The sequence below is a fragment of the Phaethon aethereus genome (genome assembly GCF_964289735.1).
Source record: "Phaethon aethereus genome assembly, chromosome: 5".
NCBI classification, from domain to species: Eukaryota; Metazoa; Chordata; class Aves; order Phaethontiformes; family Phaethontidae; genus Phaethon; species Phaethon aethereus.
Genome location: NC_138579.1, coordinates 30,950,744 through 30,976,661, shown reverse-complemented (window position 1 = coordinate 30,976,661; position 25,918 = coordinate 30,950,744). Strand labels below are relative to the sequence as shown.

Genomic DNA, 25,918 nt, shown 5'->3' with positions numbered 1-25,918 from the left:
AGAAGTGAAATTAGAATATAAATCTTGTACATTTTAGGTGTCTTTAAGAGTCAATCTTCTCACTTTTAATTTTTTTTCTAAAATTTGCTGGTTTCTTTCTTCATTCACTTAAGACTTTAAATTTGTAAAATAGTATTTTAATCTTTCTATTGATCTTTCAAACCATTCTTCCTGGATATAGCAAACTTAGGTGTGTTTGTTTTTTTACTAGCAATAATATACCTTCTAACCCAGCACTTATAAGAAAGTGAGTGGTATCCAGCATGGAATAGGCCTCCTGGTACACTGGGTAGGTGGTAGCTGTTTCAGAATACTGGAAGTGCCTCCACATGCTTGGAGTGCTTTGTAATTGTTACTAACTTATTGGAGGATCTACAAGAGCTTTCCAGATGACTTAAACACTTGTCATTCTGGAGAGAGGGCAGGAAGGTCACGAAGAGCGTGCAGTATGCAAGATAGACTATAAGGCTTCTTTTCCATGTTTCTGAACCAAGCAAAAAAATCTCGGTGATCTCCATAAGGGTTCATGGATTAAATGTTAGCTTTCATTAAACAACATAAAAGGGAACAACAGTGCTAAGGAAGCAAAATGTGCTAATAAAGAACAAGAGAGTTTGTATCATTTTTCCTGTCCTCAGCAATGACTGATGGAAAGTAACTTCAAAAACATGTCACAGAAGCTCTTGAGGGCTTAGCTGCACTGATATAAAACAGCCACTTATCTTGAAAACTTCCTATCACGCTATCAATTTTCATTATAGAAAACTTGACATGGATGGTAGTTCTTCACTTTTGATCTGTCCCAGAAAAGAAAGGAGAGCACAACCACCATATTGAGTATTTGACATGACAGTAGAGAGTCTCACCATCTTTCATCAAATTCTGTCACAGCCATTAAGTTTTACTAAAAGAGAGGGAATGAGGTTAGCATTCTTTGGCATAAGCAAGTCAAAATATTTTGATTAAAATTTTTTTCTTGTGTTCTGCATGTCTATGCAGAAGGACTGAATTTTTCTCCTGTGTGAACTTGCGGTTCCTTTTATTTATTTATTTTAATGTCTTACATTTCAGTAGTTCATTGATGCCTAAAACATTTTGTGCTATTTATATGGGGTTGCACTTTGTTTGTTATTTGAAACGTCACTATTTCAAGAATGAGACTTCTTTTTCTCCAAGAAATTTTTCTCTTTCATCTAAACTCTTCTCTTTGAGCAGCTGATCTCCACCAAAGACCCTAATTACGTCTACTGAGTTTAATAAGAACAAGAGTCTTTCTGAAGAAGTCTATAAACTGAAAAATCTTTGAAGAGAAATGCACCTACTTTCTTATATGACCAGTAAAAAGAGATTGTCTGCATTCTGTTTTCTGATGAGCCAATGAAGATCCTACAGCCCTGCAGAAGGCTTAAAGAATTCTTGAAATTTTCTTGTTCCATGTCAAGAGTAAGTCCAAATCTTCTTCAAACTAAAAACAAGGAGAGAACAAGAGTGGGACATATTCAAAGCTGAGCTGTCAGAATAACAGGTTGGCTGCGTAAAGCTTTGAAAACTCACTGTTTTCAAAAGGATAACCATTTTGCTGGAAAATGACTGAACTACTAGTGCCCTGGTAATTCTGCTAGTTATTTTATATTGTACATCAAATGATGAAAGTTCTGGTCGAATAATAGGAGTAGTCTTCTTTCTGCTTCTTCATGTAGCTGACATCATTGTTTACCACATTCAATTTTTGTATGTCTTGCATTAAATGATAGTAGGGGTTTTCTTGTAGCCAGTTAACTACTCACTGAGGTAAAAAACTGTCTAGTCCTGGCTAGGCTACCAAGAACTGGTTGTTTTAGCTACAGCAGAGTGTATATGTTCACCATGAGTAAAATGTCCTTCCATTTGCATCCTCAATTTTCATTTGTATGTGATAATTTGAACTTGTTAGAAATGCCTTTAGCTTCTATTTAGTATATATGGCTTGCAGAATGCAAGAAAGTGCTGAGTAAAGAGAGTAAAAAAATAAGAAGCAAAGGTAGTTATCTGGATGGTTGCAAAATATGTCCTACATACTTCCATTATTGGAGAAAAAGTACAGAGTCATGTGGAGAGATCTATAAGGTATTTGAAGGATGTTTTAATAAGTCTTCACTCCTCCATTTCAGTAGATATAAATAAATAATACATGGTGAATATGCTTAGTATAAAGCTACCTCATAATTTTTTCTCATTTCTCTGTGATCTAAAATGATCAGTGCAAGATAAATAATTGAAAAATGCTTATTGTTTTTCAAAACTTGCGTCTACTACCAGTTGCTTGACCAGGTTTTCATAGGTGTTTTGGTATTTTTCCTTTTTTGTCAGAAGTAGCTAGAATGAAAACCTGCTACTGTATTGCACGGTTCAGTACCATCTATCTTGCGTGAAAAACTGTTCTAGAGTACTTGTGCAGCACTGTCTCCCAGGGTGCCATACAAAACCAGATTTCAGTGAGCACAAATATGACTTTTTCTATCAAGTTATAAATTTGTTTACACACTATGTTTTAAAATTTAGAAAGTTAGGTCTTTATAAAAAGCAGTATGCGTTAACATGCTTAAAGTAAGATAAATGAAAAGTTGTATAGTTGTTTATTGAAGAAATGTTGTACAGTGATAACTTTAATGGGCAAAGTCTCTCATCATTTTGAGCTTGGCTGATTATGGGGTGTACAAGAATATATTTCTTATTCTGAAGGTTTCAAAGGGTTTGCAGGTCATAACTTTAGGCACATTACCCAGGAGAATCAGTGGAAGTTCAGGAATATGAAAGCATTGTCGAGCTGCACATGTCACATCACTTCCCACACCGGATTACTTGCCATTTTCAGTTCATATATGTGGTTTCTTACACAGGTTAAATTCATGCATCAATTTTACTGATGTCAGAAATATCCCAGAAATTACTAGCCCAGATCTGTTTACAGAATAATCTTTCAGTACAGTTTTGAGGTGCCTCATTTTACTGCCATAACTTCTCCTGTGGCTCTTCTCTTTGATTCCATCCGAGGCTTTACTGTAGAATGGTTTTGTGCATCAGCTATTTGAAACTTCCTGGGTGGGCTAAATACTTCCTCACATTTAAGAGTCTGGCCTGTGGTGGTGAATGCTGTGACCAGAAACTCCTTTTACATTAAAGTACTGACTAAACGTAGTAGGGGAAATAAACGTTTGAAAGCAGTCTGTCGTCTCTGCAGCCATCGCCTCCTGCAGAAAAGGTACAGGCTGGCCCAGGTTTGTAAGGCACTGCAGCTGGTCCTGGAAGTGAGCTGCAATACCTTCCAGCAGCAACTGCCCTGCTTCTGGACAAAAGGATCCTTTTGCTTCTTCCCACTATGTTTGATCCTTTGGCCCCAGCAATAGCCCATATGGCAAAACAAATGCAAGTTGTTGGAATCCTGAGACAGGAGCTTCACAATTAACATTTCAGGCGTTGTTACTTAAGAGCCTGAAGTGCTTAGCGAGTGGTGTCATATCTTACTCTCTTCTTCCTTTCTTCTTACTCATTTTCCTTGCAGATCGATAGTAAACCAGTATACCTGCACAAGAAACACTCTAATAAAACATGTCACATAAGCTGCTAATAAATTATTACAGAGAAGTTCCGTGTCTGTAACAATCCCATTAGTATTTCAGCAACTCTGTCAAAGAATTGGTGATTTGACACCTATTTCACTTTATTTTGAAGTACAGGGTTATAAGAATGTAAGTCACTGAATCCTGAGGTAACAGAATACAGTAGAAACATGCGTACTTAGAGTTCATCAAACTGGATATTTATTTTCAAAACTTTCTTGAGCAATGTTTGTGCAATAGGAAGTGGAGCATCTTTTCTTGCAAGTGCATCACAATGATGAGTCTCCAGTAACACCTGAAAACCTCCATTGAATAAATCTGTTTGAAAACAGGGCTCTCTTAAAGGGGGAAAAAAAAGAAAAAATGCAAAATACTTTTCTAGAGGGAAAACTTGTCTGTCAGATTAACAGCTTTCCCATATTCCAACAAGTTTCTGAGGATTTTAGCAAAAGGTAAAATGAAGATTACTTACTGGAATTTTGCAGTGATGAAAAAGTCATTCACTTGTAATAATGAGAGTAACCTAAAAGAAAAGCCAAGGTGGGAGAGAGAATAATGTGCAGAAAAGGATGGTGCACCAGAAAAATTTATTCTCAGTACTATGCGTATTATCATGAGGGAACAGCAGAGAAGCTTACGTTGAGGACCAAGCTGTCGGTGTCAGCAGAAGGCAGGGTCAGTGATCTCTGAGCCCTCCTGGTAGCTGTTTTCCTACTGCCCTTTGCATTCTTCACCCGGTAAAATGTATTCATTTCCCCTAGCCATCGAATGCCACAGCGATACCAGCTACAGTACTTCAGCACTTCAACTCACTTTCTGACAAACTTGTGACTTGCAGTGAATCTAGAGCTTTCCATAGCAGTTAATTTTGCTTAGAGAAACTCTGGATTTTTCAAGTAGGATTATTTTCTTAGACTTAATCATTTACTTAAGAACAGCTGCAAAAAAGATGTGAATAGCATTTGCTCTTAAGGTTTCACCAATAAACCAAAATGGAAAACAATTTTATCATTATTATAACACAGTTTGGAGGTGCATGCAGGTAGAGATGAAAAACTATTTCTCTTTCAGAAGTCAGAGTGCATTTTAAAGGAAAAATACCATTCTGAAAGCTGCAAATGTTCATTTGTTTAGCAACAAAAAAACCCTCTCTTTTGGGCTTTTTATATATAAGCATAAAAGGGCAGTACAGAGAGTGAGTTTAATTCATAATTTTCAAGTACATTTCAAAAAATTAATCTGAAAATTCTTTGGCAGCTATTCTAATTTTTTTCTGAAGAGAATTTGTACATTTTGATTGGAATATTTGTCTTAGGGGGAATTAAAATGCACTTAAAAGGAAAGACCAAGTAGACAGACATTTTCTTAAATCATAGATTTTGTTTTGTATGTACAGTAGTTGTAAGACTCAATGGCAATCTGTTTTTTCTACTGAGGTTTTACTGTGAGATCAAAGAAGAGAAATCTGCAGTACATCTTCTCTGTCACTGATATTAAATTTAAAGTAACATATTGCAACCTTTCATCTTTCTGTAGTTTCATGTACATCCTCACAGAATTTCTTGAAGTGCAAAGAAAAAATATTTTTTAAAGTCAACATCAAAGCTTAGTTATCATTGACTCTTGAGGGTTTGTTTATGCACTTTTTCTTTGTCTGCTGCAGTGTTTGCAGTTCAGGCTATTTTAGTTGACGTGGAGGGCTATGAGCAGGCTGATGGATTCAGCAGCTGCAAATTACAGGATCAGCTGTCTGGAAGACTGAGTGAAGTGGGCAGTTGGCAGCCAAATGGATACAACCCCTGTAGCCTAAGAAATTCCACAGTCAGTGCTACAGGATAGCCCATGAGAGGATGACAAAATCTTTATCTTAACACCACTATAAAACCATGTAAAATAAAAATGCCTAGTGGATGTTCGAGATCAATCGTTACAAAAAGTTGTTTTGGAAATGGTGCTTTCTAAAAATCAGGCTATAATAGGTTCTGATATGAAACTATATAGTGATAAAACGGGGAGGGATGTCCATGCTTATATTTGTAGGCTCTATATTATTGCACTTACCTGGAACTATGCATATTTAGAAATAGATGTCAATAGATAAATGCTGTTTTCTTATTACTTAAAAGCACATGGTTTATTTTACCTACCTGCTACTTCTGGTAAGAGCAACTGGCACTTATGAGAACATTTAGGTACTGTCTTGCAATACTACTGTTCTTTATTTATAAATACAAAGTGTAAAAATGGCACATGACAATGTTCTGCTGTTTTTGCTCTACCTAATGCTGAATCACCTACAAGGAGTTAGGAAGAATGAAGACAATGAGACCATGTTGTACCAGGTCTTGTTATTGAGCCTCAGTAAAATTTGGAACTTAAATAACGTGACAATTTTGTGCTGTATTTGAACTGCACTAATTATTACAGAAAATTATTAAATTTGCAGCCATGCTTGATATAATTACTTCATTTCGCTGAATGATACATAAATCTAGACATCAGGTACAGTAGTAAGAAAACGTTATCCTAGAGAATGCCAATGGGATTTGATATTATAATGTTTCCTCTCAATATGCTTTGTGCTAGGCAAGCGTAAAGAAAAGATGCAAGTAAACAGGCAGCAACTTTATTAATACTCTTCTGCTGAGAATTAATCAGCATTAAATTATATGACAAAAGTGATAATTTCTTCGTAATCATGTTCCCTTGTTAAAGGGCTGGCATTAGTCTCTACACAGCTATTCTTCTGTCCTTTGCACAGCCTTCACCTTCCCATCATGATATGACAGTTAAAAAACAAGGGAAGGGGATATCAATAGGGGCCTGATTTTTTTTTTTCCAAACCTTATGTAAGATGGATTTCCCCCAAACGCAGACCTAACCCATTTTATCCAGGAACTTGGCCTGTAGTGAAATGAAATCCGGTTCTTTTGCCGATGGCTACAGACTCAGCTGAAACCTAAGTCACCCACCAAAACAATGTTATATGATGCAGGAATGTCAACATACGGCTCCTAAGGTTTTTTCCAAGAAATACCCAGTAGGCTGATATATGACCGTATGCCACGCGTGCAGAGTCTGACACATTGGGGACTGCTGATCAACTATGAGAGTGCTGATAAACTACTAGCTACCACGCAAGCGGATAGAGCACGTTCAGTAAGACTGTTGCACTGACACTACTGCTTTTTAAGCACACAGTAAATCCAGCCTACTCTGGTCTGTCTTCACACTTAGCGTGCATGTGCAGGTGGACCGCACCGCGTGTCTGTAACACTGAACGGGACACACTGATCTTGTGCGTGTACTGTAGACGTTTGTCCAAGGTTCTGGACATTGAATAGCTACAACTATTAATAGGGGAGTTAAATAATTTTAAATCTATGCCTGACCCTGCTGCAAATTGTCAGACTTCCCAAATGGTTCAATCAGATTTTCATCTAATAGGAAGAGAAGAAAAAAACTCCACACAACAGCCCTAAAGATCATGTCATGTGAACATACTTACCAGCGAAGGAAAAAAATGCTTTCTATCATCCCAAGAAAGTAAAGACAAGACTACAGTGACAGTTCAGTGCTATACTAATTCCAGGCCAGAAGGGAGAGGGAGTCAGAAGTGGAGCTTAGAGTTTATATATTGTGAAAAGGTATGTAGGGGCTTGATTTCCTTCCTGGCTCACCCAGCCACTCAGAAAATAGCTTCCCGTCTTTTGGCCACCCACCCACTCTTTTAAAACCTAAATCTTTTAAGAGCTAGTACTTTGTTTGTCTCTGACTGAGATGGTAGTCTTGTCTGATAAGATCAGAGTATGTGACCTTTACTGGGATACGGACGAGGTCAGCCTTAGGTTCTCTCCTTGTTACTGCCAAGAGCAGTTAATTATCTTGTTAGTACATACAGCATTTGGCTGCTGCTATGCTTGCGGTAGTCTGTAAGTACTTCAGGTTTTGCTTTTTGAGGAAAATGAGCAACTTGTAACAAGCCGTGTAAAAATTAACAGCATATGTCCTTGAACATGTGCTTCTTTCAAACCTCCAGTGGTGCTGAGCTTTGCATTTCTGTCCAAAATTTTCTGTGTTGTTGTGGAAAGACTGTCTACCTCAGAAATTTGCGATGCTTCGGTGGCTAGCGTAACAGTAGCTCAAAAGAAAACTTGTTTGAAGTGTGGGTCTGAACTCTTGAGTTAGAGTATTATCTAGATTCATTAGTCAATATTTTCAGTACAGTATCTAACAAATGTCAGGAGACACTTATTGTTAGTACTTTCCTCTTACAGCTTCATGTTTTCAACCTCTCTGAGAATTCTTATGATAGTTGAATTCAGCATGTATCTGTGTGTGTGAAGCTGCAAAATAATGAAAACTTGTTTTGCAGGTTGGCACAAACTTAAGTATTTGTCTATAGATCGAGTCTAGTTTACAAAGTTACAGTTACTAGGCAACAACCTATTTTTTATCCCTGAAATTAAAATTAAACTGCTTTATGGCCAACAAAAAGACCTGAACAACATTGGAGAAGTGAATGCAAATTCAGTCAAACTAATTCACAAAAGATATTCTTTAGAACATTCGAAACAACATGGAAATACAGCTGTGCTTTTCAGTTAGGTTTCAGCTGTAATTGGATAAATAGATAAGAATACAGTTGTAGTTGGATAAATGGATAAGAATAACTTTTTCCAAAGCTTGGAAAAGATTTTGCTGGCAGTTTTAGCTGTGTGTCTGTAGAACTGGCATGCTAATCTGGTAACTAGAATGTCCATTTGCTCACCTGGAAGTGTGTGGATATTTGAAGCCCTGAGCACGTGCAGGTCTACGTGTTGCCAGGCCAGGCTGTGTGTTTCGTACTTGCAAATATAGATGCTGGTTGTCACAACAAGGGGACTGATGATAGAGGGGAGGAGATACTGCCTCTCTCTCAAGGCAGCCCCAAAACTCAGCTCACCGAAACTCCAAAATTTTGTGCTCATCTCTGGCATTTCTGAGAGCTACTTTTGCAGGGGACTTCATTTAGCTGTCAGTGCTTTATTAAAATGAGTAACTAGTGATAGTACTCAACCATAATAGTTTCTCAGGGGCTAATGCTGGGTTATCTGTTGCACTAAAATTATTTAATATTATCTAGGGATTTAGTTTTGGTTTAATTTGTTACATGCATACAATTACATATTCAATAATTTGGCTTTACTTTCAGACTGAAGAAGTCAAGTGTGAACTGATAAAAATTACTGTACTGTATTATTAACTTAGAATCAGCTTTACTGATTTTCTTGTTATTCTACTGCTGTGCAAAACCACCAGAGTATCATCAGAGACATAAGGTTTCATTGTAATTGTCCGATAGAATTGTTTCGATAGCGAATTTGAAATGAATCAAAATTATGTTGTTTATTCTCATTTTTATTGTTATGCATATACTTTACCTAAAAAGGACATTTCTGAAGGTTTGAATTAAAAGAATTTATTTTTTTTTTAAAGAAATGTCTTGGATTTAAAATGTGTTATTAAGTCACCTTTATATGCCGCAGATGTAGGAAAAAACCTTCTGGGATCCAGCGCTAATTTTTTTTTCAATATTTTAATCACATTTCCATACTTGTTTATAACACCTTTTTAACACATGGCTTTCAAACAGAATTATTATAAGGCAGTGTTGTTCACTCAATAGTATGTGCCTAAATATTCTTTAGTCTTGTGACTTGCCCTTTCACAAAGAAAGATAAGACTAGATTGTAAAGATTTTACACTGTATGCAGCACAGTTTAGAAAGCTGGAACATTGTTAAATTTGGAGGGTACCATCCCATCAAAACCTTAGTTTTATAACCTGGTAACTTATATTTTCTTTCCTACTTTCTCAACACAACTGTTCACAGCTTCTCTGCTTTCTCTCTTTCTCTTCCACCCATTTTCTTCTGTTCAATTTTGAGTACAGAACAAGACTATGCAAAAGTTAGCGCCCTCTCATCACAGCAGGCAGCAATGGATTTCAGAAATAGCTTATCCACATAGACTCTATCCCAGACTTTTGCCCTACTTGGCTACAGAGGCCAGATTAAAAGGTAAATTCTGTCCAAAAGAATTTTGTTGATGATGGCACAGATCAGATTCTTCGCATTTTAACTGGGGAGCGGGGGGGAAGCAGAGAGGGAGACTGCTTGTGGCAATCTTATCACTCTCCTTCCTATTACTGTCTTCTAGGATGTCACTTTGCAGTGTTAGTTTTCTGCTTCTGATTCGTGTGATCTCCTTGTGCCATCCTTCTTTATCGTATGCTGCCTCTGCACTTACTGAGCAGTCCTGCCAAACAGGACAGCTGCTGGTTCAGTTGCTGTAGCATTGCCATAAATAAAAGGAGAGGGAAAAAAAAAAAAAAAAAGGGAGAACCCTCGGTGTATTAATTACATTATCTTTCCCCTCTGAAATAATCTATTATGCATTATATAAAAAGTACATGAAAAGTAGAGCTGATCCGTGAAAGGACCATGCCTGTAGCTAAAGATCTACTTTATTTTTCCATTGCAGGATATTTGTGAAGATATATCTGATCATGTTGAACAAATTCATGCACTACTAGAGACTGAGTTTTCCCTGAAGCTTCTGTCCTACTCTGTCAATGTGATAGTTGATATCCATACAGTACAACTACTCTGGCACCAGCTTCGTGTTTCTGTTCTGGTTCTGAGAGAGCGTATTCTCCAGGGACTACAAGACGCCAATGGAAACTACACCAGGCAGACTGATATTCTCCAAGCATTTTCTGAAGAGACTAAGGAGGTATAGTAATTAAATTAAATTCTGAGAATTTAATCTGTATTTGAAGCAGCTCATCCCTGTTGCACATTTAAAATTGCTGGGATGACAATTTTTAAGCATGGCTTACTTGTCTTCTAGGTATTTTGCTAATTTTGTGTTTTAAATATCTTCAGCTGATATCTGTTCTCATTGAATCAAATCAAAGCAAATTAAGGTCAGCATTCAGAAGTGTCATGTTAGTGGCTAGCAATGTTTTCTCCTGGTTGAAATATGTTTCATAAAGGATTGGAAACACAGAGGTGCAAAGTCCTTGGTCTGGTCACTCATGAATTTAAGGTTCCTATCCAATTCAAACCTCAATTTTTATGTGCAATGAATTCTTTAATGAAAAGCTTAGACATTTCCCTTCTTGCATACACAAACCTGTAGCCTACACAATGTTTTCCAAAACTTTCCAGACTAGGTCAATATTGCTGTAAAGCAGAGAGCATGGACTTTATGTTGTTTGAGTGGCAGTTCTGCAATGTGTCTCTAAACAGTCACACATTTTGTCTGAGAAACGATGAGGCATGAGTTATACATCTTTTACTCCAACAGGGTGTCAAATTCACACACATGTAAATGCTTTGTAAATGTGGATTCGGTTCACTAAAATGCCCTTTCCTTTAAATTCATCATTACTAAATTAGCTTAGTTAGAAGGACAATTGACCCAATTTTTAAAACTGAAAGAAGATGCACATTTTTAATAGTTACGGTAATTAATGCTTGATGTAAGACACCTTACCGTGTAGAAGATACTTAATTTGCTGAAAGTCCTAAGATTAGGATAAAATGCTTTTGTTAGGATTAGATATATTTACAGAAAGAGACCTCTAGATCAGTGGAGTGAGATTCTGTGACCTGTGTTACAGAGGAATTCAGAAGTCCCCTACACATGTCCTGAATTTCAGATTACTCAAATTTAAAGAGAATGTGCATATTTCTCTCCTCCCCGTTGGGTTTTATATTTGTCTTTGGCACAACCAGAGTGGATGGTCCTGAAATCAATACTCAGATATGCCCAGGCCCACCTTCCACACCCCCTCTTCCGGATGTATACGTACCTGGTGCTTCAGATTCAGTTTCTGCTTTGCTGTTTCTGGTAAACCTCTGGCAAGTCTGAAGGAAATCCACACTTGTCTGAATATCTAGAGTGGGGAATTAGGGTGCAGTCTTTACTTTATGACATGAACGTTGTGATTTCAAAATATAAGGAAGGGGTAGATTCAGATAATAAGAAACAGGAAATGTCCCATCTGGATGTGATTACAACTGCTATAAAAAACATCCCTCCAATACAGGGGAGGACTGACCGGGGAAGGATAGGTTCTTTTTCAGTGGGGAAAAAAACATGTTGCCAGATAGGCTTACATGGTAATAAAAAAGACAAAATAACCTGACACAAATCTTTTTTTCCACCCCAACTAAAACATAAATAACATTTGATAAAATTAATGGTTAGCAATAGCAAGGACACAATATTAATATTAAGTTTCTGCTCTATTGCTTGAATAGGTTCCCAGAAATTGCTCTGCAGTTTTTAACCTTCGGGTATTTATTCAAGCTTTTCATCAGGTATAATGGTAGTGACTTTATTTGATGAAAACAAATAAATAAATAAATTTTTAAAAAAGTAACATAGAGGCAATTGTATGTACCCTTATCTACCTTTTTTTTGGCATTCCCCTATATCCTTTCCCAGACAGGACTACTTTGTGGGACTAGCAAGGGCCTCATGATACAAACATTATCTCCTAGGGATTTTCATGCATATGTGAATAGTGAGAATGTTTGAGAAACCTAGAAACCTTTGCCCATACAGATAACCCTCTCTTGGAGAATCATTCTCTTAATTTTCAGTACTCCTTGGGGATTATGAACCAGGAGTGACAGTTTATCTTTTTCTCCTAAGATTGAGAAGTCAACTGGTTTGAAACTAATAGAACGAAGCTTTCACACACAACTTCTATTTTGGAATTCACTACCTTAGGACACTTAGAATTGGAAAGAAGTTAAAAAAATAAATGTGAAAACTAAGCACAGATAGGAGGAATTCTAACCTCCAGATGTGGAAGTCCATATGCTGCTTATTGGTAGAAGCTGGGAGTGCAGGTAGAAATGTTGTGTGTGTAAGGGCCATGTATGTACATGCATGTCTTATAGCTCAGATAGAAAATGTTTAGAACTAATGCAGAGACAGGATACTGGGCTGGACGGAAATTTGATCTGAACCCGTACAGCAAAAGTTATGCTCTTCTGTAGTCGACAAACCTATCATTTCACAAAATGTTTGGCTCGCTCATTAAGTCAGCTGTCTTCTCCGTAACGGTGAAGAGTGGCTTTGGCTGCCAGTGTTAACTGAGGAGCTCCGTGCAAGAAGTGACCTGCCAAGGTTTCATTCTTGTTCAGTGAGACAGTCTCATCTTCTTAATATTCACTCTTTCTCAGTTCATAGACTGCACAGTCAATCACAGCACAAGAGTCCCGCCTGGGCTGTATTTACACTGTAGCTGTAACACACATCAACGTACACAAGCTAGCCTCAGCATAGTGAGTAGGGATAACACTTGTAGGATAGCTAACAAAACATGAAAGTGTACAGCACAGGCTGTACTGGCTTGGTTAGGAAGCCAGCTCATTAACTGCACGGGCAATAACTGTGCTTTTGGCTATGAGCAGTGCCATACCGAATAAGGTGTCAGCAAGAGAGGGCACAAAAAGCTTCATGGCTTGGAGGAAATACAGGAACCAGTGAGGCAAGCTGCCTGCCATGATGGAGATGCCAAATTAAGAAAATACTTTCTTATTAAACAATTTTGGAAAGATAAGATTTTGAAGGACCATTTCTCCTTCAGTAATTACCCAGCGATAGATAAGAAGGAGAGAAAAGTAAGTTCTGTCCAGCTGAACTTAACCTGTGAGTTTTATTTCACAACTGATAAAGCCAGGAAATATGGAAAGGATCAGTATAAGGCTATGTTAAATACAGTGAATCCTGATGTTCTCAAACAGTTGGTAAAGTCACAAAATAAATATGTTACAAATGAAATTGGCTCAATTGAAAGGGTAAAAAAAGAAAAGCAGAATTGTGCTGGTTTAAATATGAATACAAGAAGGTGTTGGAAACTGCCTATAGAGCTTTACAGGAAGCATTACTATGTGAAAAGGGACATATTTTTTGAACTAAGGAATTCCTATTGGTAGCCATGCAAATAACTAAATGTAATATTTTTCTGAAATAAAAACAATAATAAAAACATGGTAATACTGGCATTAAATGCTTCTTTGAAGCACACATTTAAGAGGCTGCTTGGAAAATGACCAAGCAAGATGGTTTAATGCATGTGATTGTAAATTTTATTAATGTTAATAAACACATTTTTAAGAGAGGAAGGAATGGAGCTCATTACTGAGGAGAAATGAAGGCCCTTAGGGCCTTGGAAAGGGTTTTGATTTATATATGGTTTTACAGTTTCTAATCTTTTCCTGAGAATAGCGGGAAAATGCAGCTGTAATACTGATCATTGTTTAGTGATTATTTTCCTTAATAAATGCAGCTCCAAAATATAAATTTGACAGATTTATGGAAACTTCTCCTTTTAATTCTGGACTATTGACAATGTACAATTTGTGGTATAGGTTCTACAACTGGGTAGAATATGCTAAATAAAAGATATTTTCAGTGTCCAAGGTTATGGTTGATAAATAACTTTCTAATTGATCTTTTCTATAAATAATATTTTTATCTGGAGAATTTTTTATATTTTTACTTTGAGTAATGCAAGTAGGGTGGACAGAGTACAGGGCTCAAACATTATATGTTTGTAGAAGGTGGCAAACAATAGCCTTTATTGAGACTATTCTTGTTCAGACCAAAATCCAAGTGGTTTATTGTGAGATGAAGAGATTGTGGTGTTATTGCATGATGCCTAAGGTCCTTGAACTATGGATTTAGGCAGTGTAGTGATCTTAAAATATCATTTGCCACCTGAGATGGTCTCCTCTGGCTATGTCTGTGTTTCTGAGGTTGACGGATTTCCATTGAGAAGATGCTGACAAGGGGACATGGCAGGACGGAGGTTTAGGATTCCTGGCGGCTATAGTTTCTTTTCCTTCAGCTGTTCTGCATTTGTGTTCCATATATCCAGCAGATAAATCCTCAGCTGATAATGCTACAAAAAAGTGAAATGTAGTTATCAACCTCTATCTCATAAATATTGGAATAAATGTTTGTCATTGCTAGATGATGCTCGGAAAAAACATTCTGGCAATCAACTGAAAGATCATAGAGCAGCATGGATTTCTGAGAGCACAAGATTAACAGGGTGGCTGATATACTGAGCAGTCCCCAAGATCCTTTCCCTCCTGTTTGAGGTAGTTAACACAGGAAATATGACAAATCTGTTGTACAGAATTACAGAGTAAGCAGAACAGAGAGCAGAATTTAAGGAGGAGAATACGAATACAAAAGTGAGTTGCTATTTTTAGGTAACCAGACTGAAACAAAGCATTTTTCAGTTTACTGCCATTTTTAATTCCCAAATACTTTAGAATGGTTTGCTCACCTACAGGGTACTGCAAAAACAGGCAGGTCAGTGACGAATGCTTTTCTGGATGTTAGGCACTGAAACATAGAGGCTGATAGTTCATTACTTTGTGCATGCTGTATATGAAAATTAATCTTCTACAAAAGTACCATTTCTTTGTCTATTTCAGGACCGCCTTGACTCTTTAACTGAAGTTGATGATTCTGGACAGTTAACCATCAAATGTTCTCAAAATTACTTGTCACTGGATTGTGGTATTACTGCGTTTGAACTATCTGACTACAGTCCTAGTGAGGATTTGCTTGGTGCTCTGGATGATATGACCTCCAGCCAAGGGAAAACAAAATCATTTGAATCCTGGAACTACAGTGAGATGGATAAGGACTTTCCAGGACTTATGAGAACTGTGGGTTTACTTGCAGTAGCAACTGATTCCATTGCTTCCCAATGTAATGAAGCATTAAGTGAGAAAGAAACCCACGTACCTCTTTCAGCAGAAGATGGAGAAGAAAGCAAAGACAGGAAAGCACCACATGATCTCTCACTAGTGTCTCCTTCTGCGAACTCCTCTCTTTCTAAAGGACCTTGCTCTGAAGATGGTGTGCTACCTGCTGACAGCAAACCGGTTTCCACATTAAAGAAACCAGAATGCAATCTTCCACAGCACACCAGTGAAAAAATTAAACACTCTCACTGTGAAAACTCAACTCCTAAGAGGTCCATAAGAGACTGCTTTAACTATAATGAAGACTCCCCTACACAGCCTACATTGCCAAAAAGAGGTCTATTTCTGAAAGATGATGTGTTTAAAGATTATATGGAAGCCAATGATTTAAAAAGGCAAATCTCTCAGATAGTTAAAAATGAAATGAGTAGAAGTACGCCCTCATTGTTAGATCCACCAGACAGGTCCAAACTTTGCCTGGCTTTACAGTCACCCTACACTAACAGTCCATCTGCGGTTAGTCAGTCATATGATTGCTTAAATACAATAGGTGATAGAAAACTTGAGTACACAATAAATAATCACTTTAAGGACAGTCCCATAAGTCTAGGGAAGTCTACTTTCTACACCTGTAAAGAAAAATCAAAGCACAAGAAGTCTCATGATGCTCCAGAGAAAGTGAAAGCTGGCAGAACACCTGGAGGTACATGTAAAACAGCTCCATCAACACAAGTCAAAAAAAGAGGACATTCTTCTCTACAAAATGGAATTACTTCTCATAACTCTCAGTCTCTGGAGGAGACGGAAACAGATTCTTCTGCATCATCAGATTCTTGTAACCAGAGAGACCCAAATGGGCAATCACAAGGTAAAACTGAGCCTTTTAGTTCACCAACACGTAGCCAAAAGAGTGCTTCCTCAGCTGGTTCTGAGCTTATCAGCTCACCACCTCTTCTACTAAGAAGAAAGAATAATAAAAGCTTCTCCTCAACACCAAGCCATACTGAGAAAAACAGTAAAGATGGTGAGGTCTGGTATGGTTCTGATGAATATTTAGCACTTCCTTCACACCTCAAACAGACTGAAGTATTAGCTTTAAAACTAGAAAATTTGACAAAGTTGCTGCCCCAAAAGCCGAGAAGAGAAACCATTCAAAACATTGATGACTGGGAGCTGTCAGAAATGAACTCAGATTCAGAAATGTATCCAACATACCAAACAAAAAAGCACAAAAAAGTGGGTAGAATTTCACCAAGTTCTTCAAGTGATATAGTATCCTCCTTAGGTGACAGTATTGAATCTGGGCCTCTCAGTGATATTCTCTCTGATGAAGATCTTTGTATGCCTGTATCTTGCATTAAAAAATACATTGAAGAAAAGTCAGAAAGGACTGCTGTCACTCAGCCCACTGAGAATGACACTGCTGCCTCAAATAAATCAGCTTTAATTCATCAACTGATGCAAGATATACAGCATCAAGAGAATTATGAAACTGTATGGGAAAAAATTGAGGTAAGGCAATAATCCTGTCGTCTTCTGCTGTATTCTTGATGAGCCTATATATGGAGCTGGAGCTGTGGGCAAGGGTGGAGCTGCTTTCTTGTTTTCTTTTAATGATGAAAATAGTCTCACTAGTGACTGCTAGAAGTAGAGAACAGCAGTGATCATTGTAATTATAATAGACTGCAGTTAACTTTAACTACACAGAATTTGCCTGCATTATTTTACTTACACCAATGCCTTTAAACTTGGCAAAACATTATTTTACCAGTAGAGCTTCTCTTTGCCAAGATCAGGTACATGATAAGTTATTTTGTGGATGAAGTGAAAGAGAAACATTGGAAAAATCAGGGATCTTTGTTATATTTGAATGAAGTTATACTGAATATCATCTGCTTATTTTCTTTGTTAAAAAGAATTGCTTTAGTCCAAGAATAGAGGAATAATTTTCTTGATTCCTGTCATGTCATGTATAATAACCACATTTCTTTTTAATCTGTTCTCTTCCCTTGCAGTGATTATTTTCCCTCCAATACTGGTAGAACTAAGCATAACTTTTTTTTTTTTTAACTGCCATTATTTAGGAAGGATTATTTCAATTTAATAGTGCAACATGCTCGTGCAATAATGGCAATATACCATCCCATTAAACTTCAGATGAGCCAGGATTTCATTCTTGGCTTCTGGCATCACTTCTTCAGAAGTAACTCTTCTTTATAAAATGGAAACATTTGCAGTAGTTAACACTATAAGAGATCTTTCTGAGAAAACAGATAAACTTTGGAAAGTGAGGTGAATTTGAATGAATAACCAAATAAGGACCTAACCATCTGAATAATGTAATTATTAGCTTACATTCATAGTGAATTTTTGTTTCAATTTGCTGATGGGTTTGTCTTCCTGGACATTGTAGAAAAGAACTCTCCTATTCAGAACATTTCATGTCCATCCTCAATATAGCTTAGTAAAATGTCTGTCAGAAAAGAAAGCTCCATCTCTATTAGATTTCAAAATCCTTTAAAATTAATGAAATATGCATTAAAGGGTGATCTTGGCATCTAAATGCTAAATCTGTAATCTGCATTATCTTCCATGTTATCAAGCTCAACAGCTAAGAAGAAATTACTTAGTTTTATAACTTCAGTAACACTTCTTACAATGCATGATTTCCATAACTTTTCAAGACATTGGAAGTATTATACTAGTAGAAAAATAGCTGAGCTAGAGATGTTTGAGTATAAAGTCAGGGTAGAAAACACAGAAAGAGAAATTTATTCTTAAATGAAGGAGGAAGCAGCAGCTGTCAGGCTTGAAACAGTCAGCTCTAAAGGGCAGCGCTTAATGATTCAAGTTGTTCCCTCCATCCTGATGGCTGGGGTTCATCTTCCGGACTCTGATGAAAGCACTGTCTTCATAAGTGCAAGCTGCTTCTGTGCTTAAGTTCGCGTAGTGTTGAAAATTAGTCCAGATGAAGCTGACAAAGACAGAGCCCTTCATTCTGTGCAAGCGACAAATCCCATCAAAGCTGCTTGTGAATACATAAGATGCTGTCTTTCAAATGATACTACAAGAGCATGTTTAAGAAATGGAATTGTTGAGTGTCCAGGGACCAGCTCCCTCCATTAGATGCTGACTAGCATCCTTTTGGCAATAAGCAGGTGGCAGAGAAAGTTTTTGCATCACCCTCTCAAAACATCATGTTTATTTTTCTCACGCTTTTTGAAAAGGTTATTCTCTTTTTGGGGGTCATCTGCCTTTGTGTGATTCCCTGCAGCTGCAGTTCAGTCCTGCCAGAATGGAGGAATAAGAACCAGCTGTAACACCCGCTTCCTCTCCATACCCATCCTCTTCTCACCTCCTCTGGAGAGTGGGTTGAGTGCCTCAGAGGAGTTAAAGGTAGTTAGCTGTTCTCTGGCCAGAGTAAACACTTCTAGCCAGTCACTAGAGCTGCTGCTCTTGTTCTTGAGGAACTTTGCTACTGCTGATGCCGCTTTTTCTACAGTTTCTCAGTGTTCCTGGTTGTGATGAATGTTTGTGAAACGTTGATCATGGCATTTGAAAATAATCTTATGAAGTATGTTGTGGGAAGGAGCTCAGAGTAGAAGAAGGGCTTTATGCAGAAAGAAGACGAGATGCAGAGAGGATTGCTAGGAAGAGAGATAGCTCAGTGATCCATGCCCTTAACAGCGGCACACAATAAAGTTTAATATTTATTTCATGCGGAAAGATGTATGCTAGCTACACTAAATGGTTTGAAAGTGTACTGCCTGAATAGTGAATAAAAATAATCAAGAGAAAAGTTTTGAAAAGCAATCACAATATTATAATATTTTAAAGAAATGTAAGGTTTTCCCAAGATGCTTATTTATCTAGGTTTCTCCATTGTTGTTAATAATTATATCTTCTGCTTGTAAGACTAGTGAGGAACCAATTTTTCAATACAAGAGCTCATACCAAAGTAAATCCTTCCTCAGTAACACTATGGTGCCTTGCTGAGGTACTTTAATTTGATATAAATAACAGAAAATAGAAAATTCCTCCCTTATGTGATGTTATGAAGTATTGTAAACAAAATCTAACTAAAAATACCATACCTGTGTCACAACTGAGTCCTTTCTTTTGCTAGATCTCCTGTTGGATAATTCCCTAAGCAGAGTATCAAAAATGTACCATTGCTTTCTTAAGTATAGTCATTTGGCATTTATATCAATTCTGTTATTTAATAAGAAGTCTCCAACTCAAAAAGGTGTTTCCTAATTGCATTGGATTCACATTGCATTCCTAATTTTCTTAGCAACAATTTCATACTACTTTTGTTAGTGGTACTTTTGTGCTAAAGAAGGCAGATCTGAAATAAGAACTTAATTAAGGGCAGAAGAAGCATGCTCATGCCTATGGGTAATCCAGTTACACTGCTGCAAATGTCTAGCCTAATATATTTTATTTATTGAGATTGTATAACAAAACTAAAATAACTGAACCTTTAATTTTGTGATAACAACAGCTGAGAAATGACTGGCAGCCTCAAAACCATTGAAAGTCGTATTCTAGCTAGGTAATAGGACAAACAAGGAAGTTTCAGTATTTTATTATGATGGGAATAATTTTGAATTAATGGAAATCTGATAATATCTTGACAGTAAGCAATTTGTTGAACATGTGCTAAAGCATTTATTGGAAGCCATATTAATTTCTCAGTTATATGGAGGATAGTCGTGCACAGAAAATGATAAAATGTAGTCTTCATACTTTCAAATTATGTAGATGTCCTTGCACGGATATTATCATGCTGTTAATCTATCTGTCTACCTACAAGCAGTATTCTGCTTGACCATCCCGTTTGCTGTTACATTGGATCACTTTCTTGCTTTGCAATAAATATTGCATACTCTTGCCATATTTTGCCCTGCACTGTAGCTAATTCTTTGGCGTATGCTTCTTATGCCTTTAATGCTGGCTACCTCCATTCTGGGGTACATAATGATTTCTGTGGCAGTTCCTTGCATGTTTCAGAAATTACTTTTTGGAGTTAAATGTGAGAAGGAGTGATACCAAATTCTGAATGTTCCTCTTATTGTTAAAGTATAGTTCAGCTTGTAGTAGCGACCCCAAACGAATTTTTAGAATGCAGATTAAGCTCTGTAGTTTCTGTTATGCTAACTGGAGGGGGAAAAGATAAAACAACATCGTTCTCACAGGTGAAGTCTTTGCTGTAAGAAGAAAGCCTATTGCCACTTCTCATATGTAACACTAGGACTCCATAGTATAATTTTTCCGAATGCTTTAAGGTTTATTTTCTGTAAGAAAACTAAATTTTCCTTAAAATCATACTAATAATTGATTCCCCCTCCCCCCATTTTTATGTGCAAACCAAAAAATTGGAAGAAAAACTCATCTTGGGCTGATCTAATGACAATGCATTTTCAGTCATCTTATGTGAATAAAATAATAAAAAAACCCCCTTGTTCGGGCAGTTTTATCTCCTTTAGAAAGCAATACAAGACTGACTATACTGACATCCTTGTGCTGTAATCTGTGGTCACTGATAATCCCATCTACTTGATTTTTGAGGGCACTAAAGGGTAGAAATGTAAGGATTTGCAAGACGCTCCATTTAAATGAAGACGTGTTTGCTTTGCATGCCCCAGGGTTAACTGTAAGGAGCAAATTGGCAATTTTTTCCTGTTATATAGACTTATAGCTTGTTTCATGGTAGGCTCCATTTCTGTAAGAGGCAGCTGAATTTCCTCTGTAAGAAGCAATTTGGTATCTATCAATCCCATCTTTTTAGCTCATCATATTTCATGAATTTGCCCTCAACTCCATTGGCTCTGTATTTTGTCTGGGGAGCCCAGCCAGCCTTGGCACTGATTATCCGCCTTCTTGATGTGCTAAGGGGATAAAATAATGCTGCTCTGCGTGTTTTTCTGCTGTGGTTAGAGCATGCCCCAGGGATACTACAGCAAAGATACAGATAAAAGATTTTGCTGCCTTCCAGGACCCAGTCAGGGACACCCTCCCCCTCGTGCAACCATTTATCCCCTCTGAACCCAAGATGCCTCAGTGGAGCAAAGATTAAAAATCCCTTTTCCAAATTATTGGAGTAACGGGAATAATCTTCCTGCCTAGGAGGAACTAAGGATCAGTGCAGTCTACAAAGGAGAGGGCAGCATCAGAGCTAAACCTGTTAGTGTGACAAATAGCTTGTGTGTTTGGGTAGGGAAGATCTGCATTTTTAGAGGATAGTCACAAAAGGTGAGTAGATGGAAGGCTTCTGCAAATGGTTAATGGACTTGGTAGAGCAAGTTTGTATTGGAGATATGGCTGGGAGTCCATTTGGGCAGCGGAGAGCCAGTTGGCTAGAAAATACTTGGAGAACTGACACAAAGGGGAAAGAATTTGTGTTGTTTAGATTGAAAGGGGACAGAGTTGCTTCTGGGCAGAGAATGGACTAAAACCATTAGTACAATTAAGGTAGAAGCTGGATTGCTTTAGGGGAAGAAAAGTTTATTTGTGTTTGGAAGTGATTTTCATCATTAGGGGGAACAGCACGCACAGAGGACAAATGAAGTTTGGGCTGTGGGGCTGAGGTAGTGAAAAACTAATAGGAACTGATAACGTTGATGGGGCTTGGTAACAAAGAAAAAACATAGAACTGAAATCAGTAATGACAGACTAAGTGGAAAAAGCAAAGATAATCAACAGGGAACAGGACTGTCTTATTTTGGATTACCAGATAAAGGATTTTTAAAGTGTTGTAGTGCTCCCCTCAGCCCTCTTGGTTTCAATAACTTAGTGCTTCTAATACTGACCCTCCTAAAATAAATGGATTGCATATTTTTCCTAATAGATAGAGTGCTTGCCAAAATTTGTTCCTTTCTGAATCTCACTTATACTGCTTCACAGAATTTAGATTGAAATACTGCTCTCTGTTGATGACCAGTTTATAAAAAACAAGTGAAAGAGGTATCAGATCCAGAAATTCCTTGGCAACTCTGCAGTCTTCTCAGCAGTCTTGCTGCTTTGTGCAGCGTAATTGAAAATGTCCCTTCACATTTTGTACTGAAAGTCAAGTTTGTGCTTTGTTGTTTTGAGTCTGATGATACTCCCCTGCTTTGAAAGCCCATCCCTCAGTTTTCAAACTGAGGTTAAACTATTATTAAGCAGTAATATAGTATACATGTGGAACTCTCACTTTACTTGGACAAATACTTCTTTACTTGAAGAAGATACTGAAATACAGTGAACCCTCTGTTCCTCCAAAACACTTAGTACCTAACAGTTTGCTTGAATTTTAAACAGCTCCTCCAAGTGCATTCACTTTTCTTTGGAATTTGCTTTACCAGAAATAGTCTGAGTGAGTTTGTCACCAGCAATATTTGCAAAACCAGCAACATCTATGTAAGCTGTGCAAATTCTGAATTTGTAAGTCTACATGTAAAACTGACTGCAGGAATTATGCTTCCTTAATGAAACACATTTATTGTGAAGCATATGCTTGTTCCGAACTGTTTGAATTTCCAATGTAAAGACCTCAGAATGATTTGGCAGTGAGCAGTTTTAGATCATGGATTTTTTTACATTCAGTATTTGACAAGTCATTCCAAATAATTTGGGAGGAAAAAAGAGAGAGGGAGAGAGAGAAATAGAAAAAAATCTGCTCACAAATAATTGAAGTAGCGTTGATTTGAGGATATGTCTGTGTTATTACTTAGAACTGATTGTAAGGGATATGTCTACATCCAGTGTTTGGCTCACATCTGATGTGAGACCTTTGGCTGCAAAAAGCCTCCCGATTCTCTCTTGTGTACATAGTTGGATACCACGTCTCAGCTCAGGGATGGCTACTAACAGCTTAGGTGAACTGAGGAACATCTACTTTTGCCTATATGATTCTGTGAGCCCTCCTCTTCTATTCTAATATAGTCACTCAGGTCAACGTCAAGTGACCATTGGCTTTACAGCCCAGTCATGTCTTACTCAACTGTATCACAGCCTAGCCACAAGCCTGCACCAGAGCCATCTGCGTTATTTATTTGTGAACTGGAAACTTTCTAGAAATTGGTCAAGGATTATGTCTTACCTTCTGGTTCTCTGCTAATAGGCAAAAGGGTGCAGCAGAGCTGAAGATGGAGAGAGGGAGTGGTAAGACTGCAAGAGGTGGAATTCCTGCTCTCACTGTAGCAAAGGATAGGCTTGAAGTTGAGCAGTGGGTGCCAGGAAAGCCAACAGAGGCTGCAGATTTAAAAGGGACACAGCAATAACTTGGAGAACTGCTCAGTATCAACTTGAAGATGTCCCATGATCCACTCCTTTCTATCAATGCAGAGACACTCTTTATTGTCTGGGACCACTCAGTGCTTTCAATTCTCTCATGGAGGTACAGAAAGGCACTCAGAAACCACTGAACTAGGGTTGAAGCTTGCGGTGATGGCACTAGCTTTCAAAACACAGAAAGAATCAAATTGCTATTAGGAATTTACTGCAGGATGTGTATGGTGGTTTAAGAGGAATCTTCTTGTGTTGTTCAGGACTGGATCCTCTGTAACTGCTGTCTTATAAGGGACAGGTACTGGGGAGAGTATTGGTTGTGAAGAGTTTGAGATAACTTCTGAGCTGCCCTGTTAACTAGTAACTGTATTGATTTTAGGGATTCTTAAAGTGAATTATTAAGCAGAAAACTATTGAATTTAAAATCGTGGTTTGTAATATTCCCTTAAATATAGTAAATATGGAGGGGTGAGAGAGAATGCTCATTGCTGTATATTTTCATAGTGATATGCCTTTCCCAGTGTTTTAAGGTCTAGCTGTTCTGTTACGTAATATACTTAGGGTCTTGGATGCTTATGTTTTATGTATCTTCTATGAGGAAGTACAGGATATTCCAGAAAGATACAGTATACCAAAATCACTATTCTCCATTCTAAATATTTAATTATTTAAATAATACATTGCTACTAACTTCCACCTAAATCAAATTCCAGTCTATCTGCTGTTGGTAACACATCATTGCCTTCAAATGTGTACATGCTGGGGATGAGTCAGAGCAAGAAAAATGTTCAAGGGTCTAGAGAGGATTAACCTGAGAAGAGAGATCAAGTCCACTTATGTAAGATTATTGCATAACTCCTCAAAATATGAACATATCTTTTTCTTCTTGTGTATCTTTGTATGTTTTGACAGCAACTGGTTTTTGTTCTTTCATCCTTTCCAGTGTGTTATGATCAGGAATGAAACATTAAATCATGCTGACTCTTGAATCATAGTTGTCATCATTAGGGATCAGAGTGAATATAATTTGTGGTAAATATGGGCAGGAAACTGTCTCTCAGAGGCTTCTTTCAGACTGTTTGTACGCTTATGCAGGTACTTGAAACTTATCTTGAAAGCAACCAGAAAGGCAAAAACTTGTTTTCTCATCTATGCTTTGATTTTTGGAGCACAGATGATAATTGTGACAAAGAGCCGAGCTGTCCTTAGCAAATCAAACTGGAATCTTATCTGAATATTCCTTTATTGTTAGTAAAGACTTATTTTGAATGCTGATTCTTATACAGGTCCAGTAAGGTTACTCCGATGAGGGCTATATTTGCCTCTGGTTTCCCTTGGGACAATGTTTGGAATCTCTCCAGGCTGACAGAAGGAGAACCAACAAGCAAACAGATTTTTGGTAGCAGACAGTGTAGATGTTCAAGTCACAGTAACTTAATATTACTAATTGCTTTTTCCCTACTGATGCCATCATCTGACTACATGAATATTTCCTCATTGTGCTGTATAAGACTAAAGACACACAGGGTAATTTAAAATGTAAATACTGCTGCACCATTAGCAGCAACTGAATTATAGCAGCTAGCATAAAATCTGCTCAGATTTTTTTAGATCCAAACTAGGGTCAACCTCATCTATGCATTGCAGTGCAAATGTCCCACAGCTCTGCTGAGGTATAGAAAACCAGAAAAAAATAGTAAATTTTTAGAAACAGTGAAGCTTCTAGGGTTAAAAATAAAGAATAAGAAGACAAAACAAAAAAGACCAGCTATTGTTTTTATTTTATCCTGTAAACAGAATTTTAGGATGAAAAAAGTAAGTCAGAATTAGGGTCTAAAGCGGGTGTAAATGAATGCCCACTAGAGACCACTGAAAAGAGAAACTATCTAAAAGGGAAGGTAGATGAATTAGGAGGCAAAAGAAAAGCAATTAATGGAGGAATTAATAGTGCCAGGATTTCTTTGGAGACTGCAGGTGAACAAGAACCAAGTGCATAACAGGAAGCTAAATTAGGAAACTAGAGGAATAATAATGGAGTAAAGAAAAGAGGTTGTGAATATTAATCTCTCTTTGCTGCTGCCAATATTTAGTAATTAGTGGCAATCACCATTTTCCCTGTTTTTAAATTCAGAAATCTTAACTGCAAAACAAGTTAATGGATCAAGGAATTATAGTATCTCCTTTGAGGGTAACAGATTTAACCTCTTCTAACCAATTAGCCCTGAATAATAGGAAATGCTGAATTAAATGTTCTGATTTT

At 37.4% G+C, this 25,918-nt stretch overlaps 1 protein-coding gene across 2 annotated transcripts in view; it reads left to right on the top strand.

Moving 5' to 3' along the window:
• Nucleotides 1-25,918, top strand: part of AKAP6 (A-kinase anchoring protein 6) — a gene marked incomplete at its 5' end in the record, with an annotated part of 225,980 nt that overhangs the window by 25,997 nt on the left and 174,065 nt on the right. For both annotated transcript variants that reach the window (XM_082000781.1, XM_082000780.1), the window contains 2 exons: nucleotides 10,124-10,375; nucleotides 15,112-16,899. In XM_082000781.1, coding sequence (XP_081856907.1) covers nucleotides 10,124-10,375; nucleotides 15,112-16,899 — 2,040 coding nt within the window. The remainder of the gene's footprint in view (nucleotides 1-10,123; nucleotides 10,376-15,111; nucleotides 16,900-25,918) is intronic.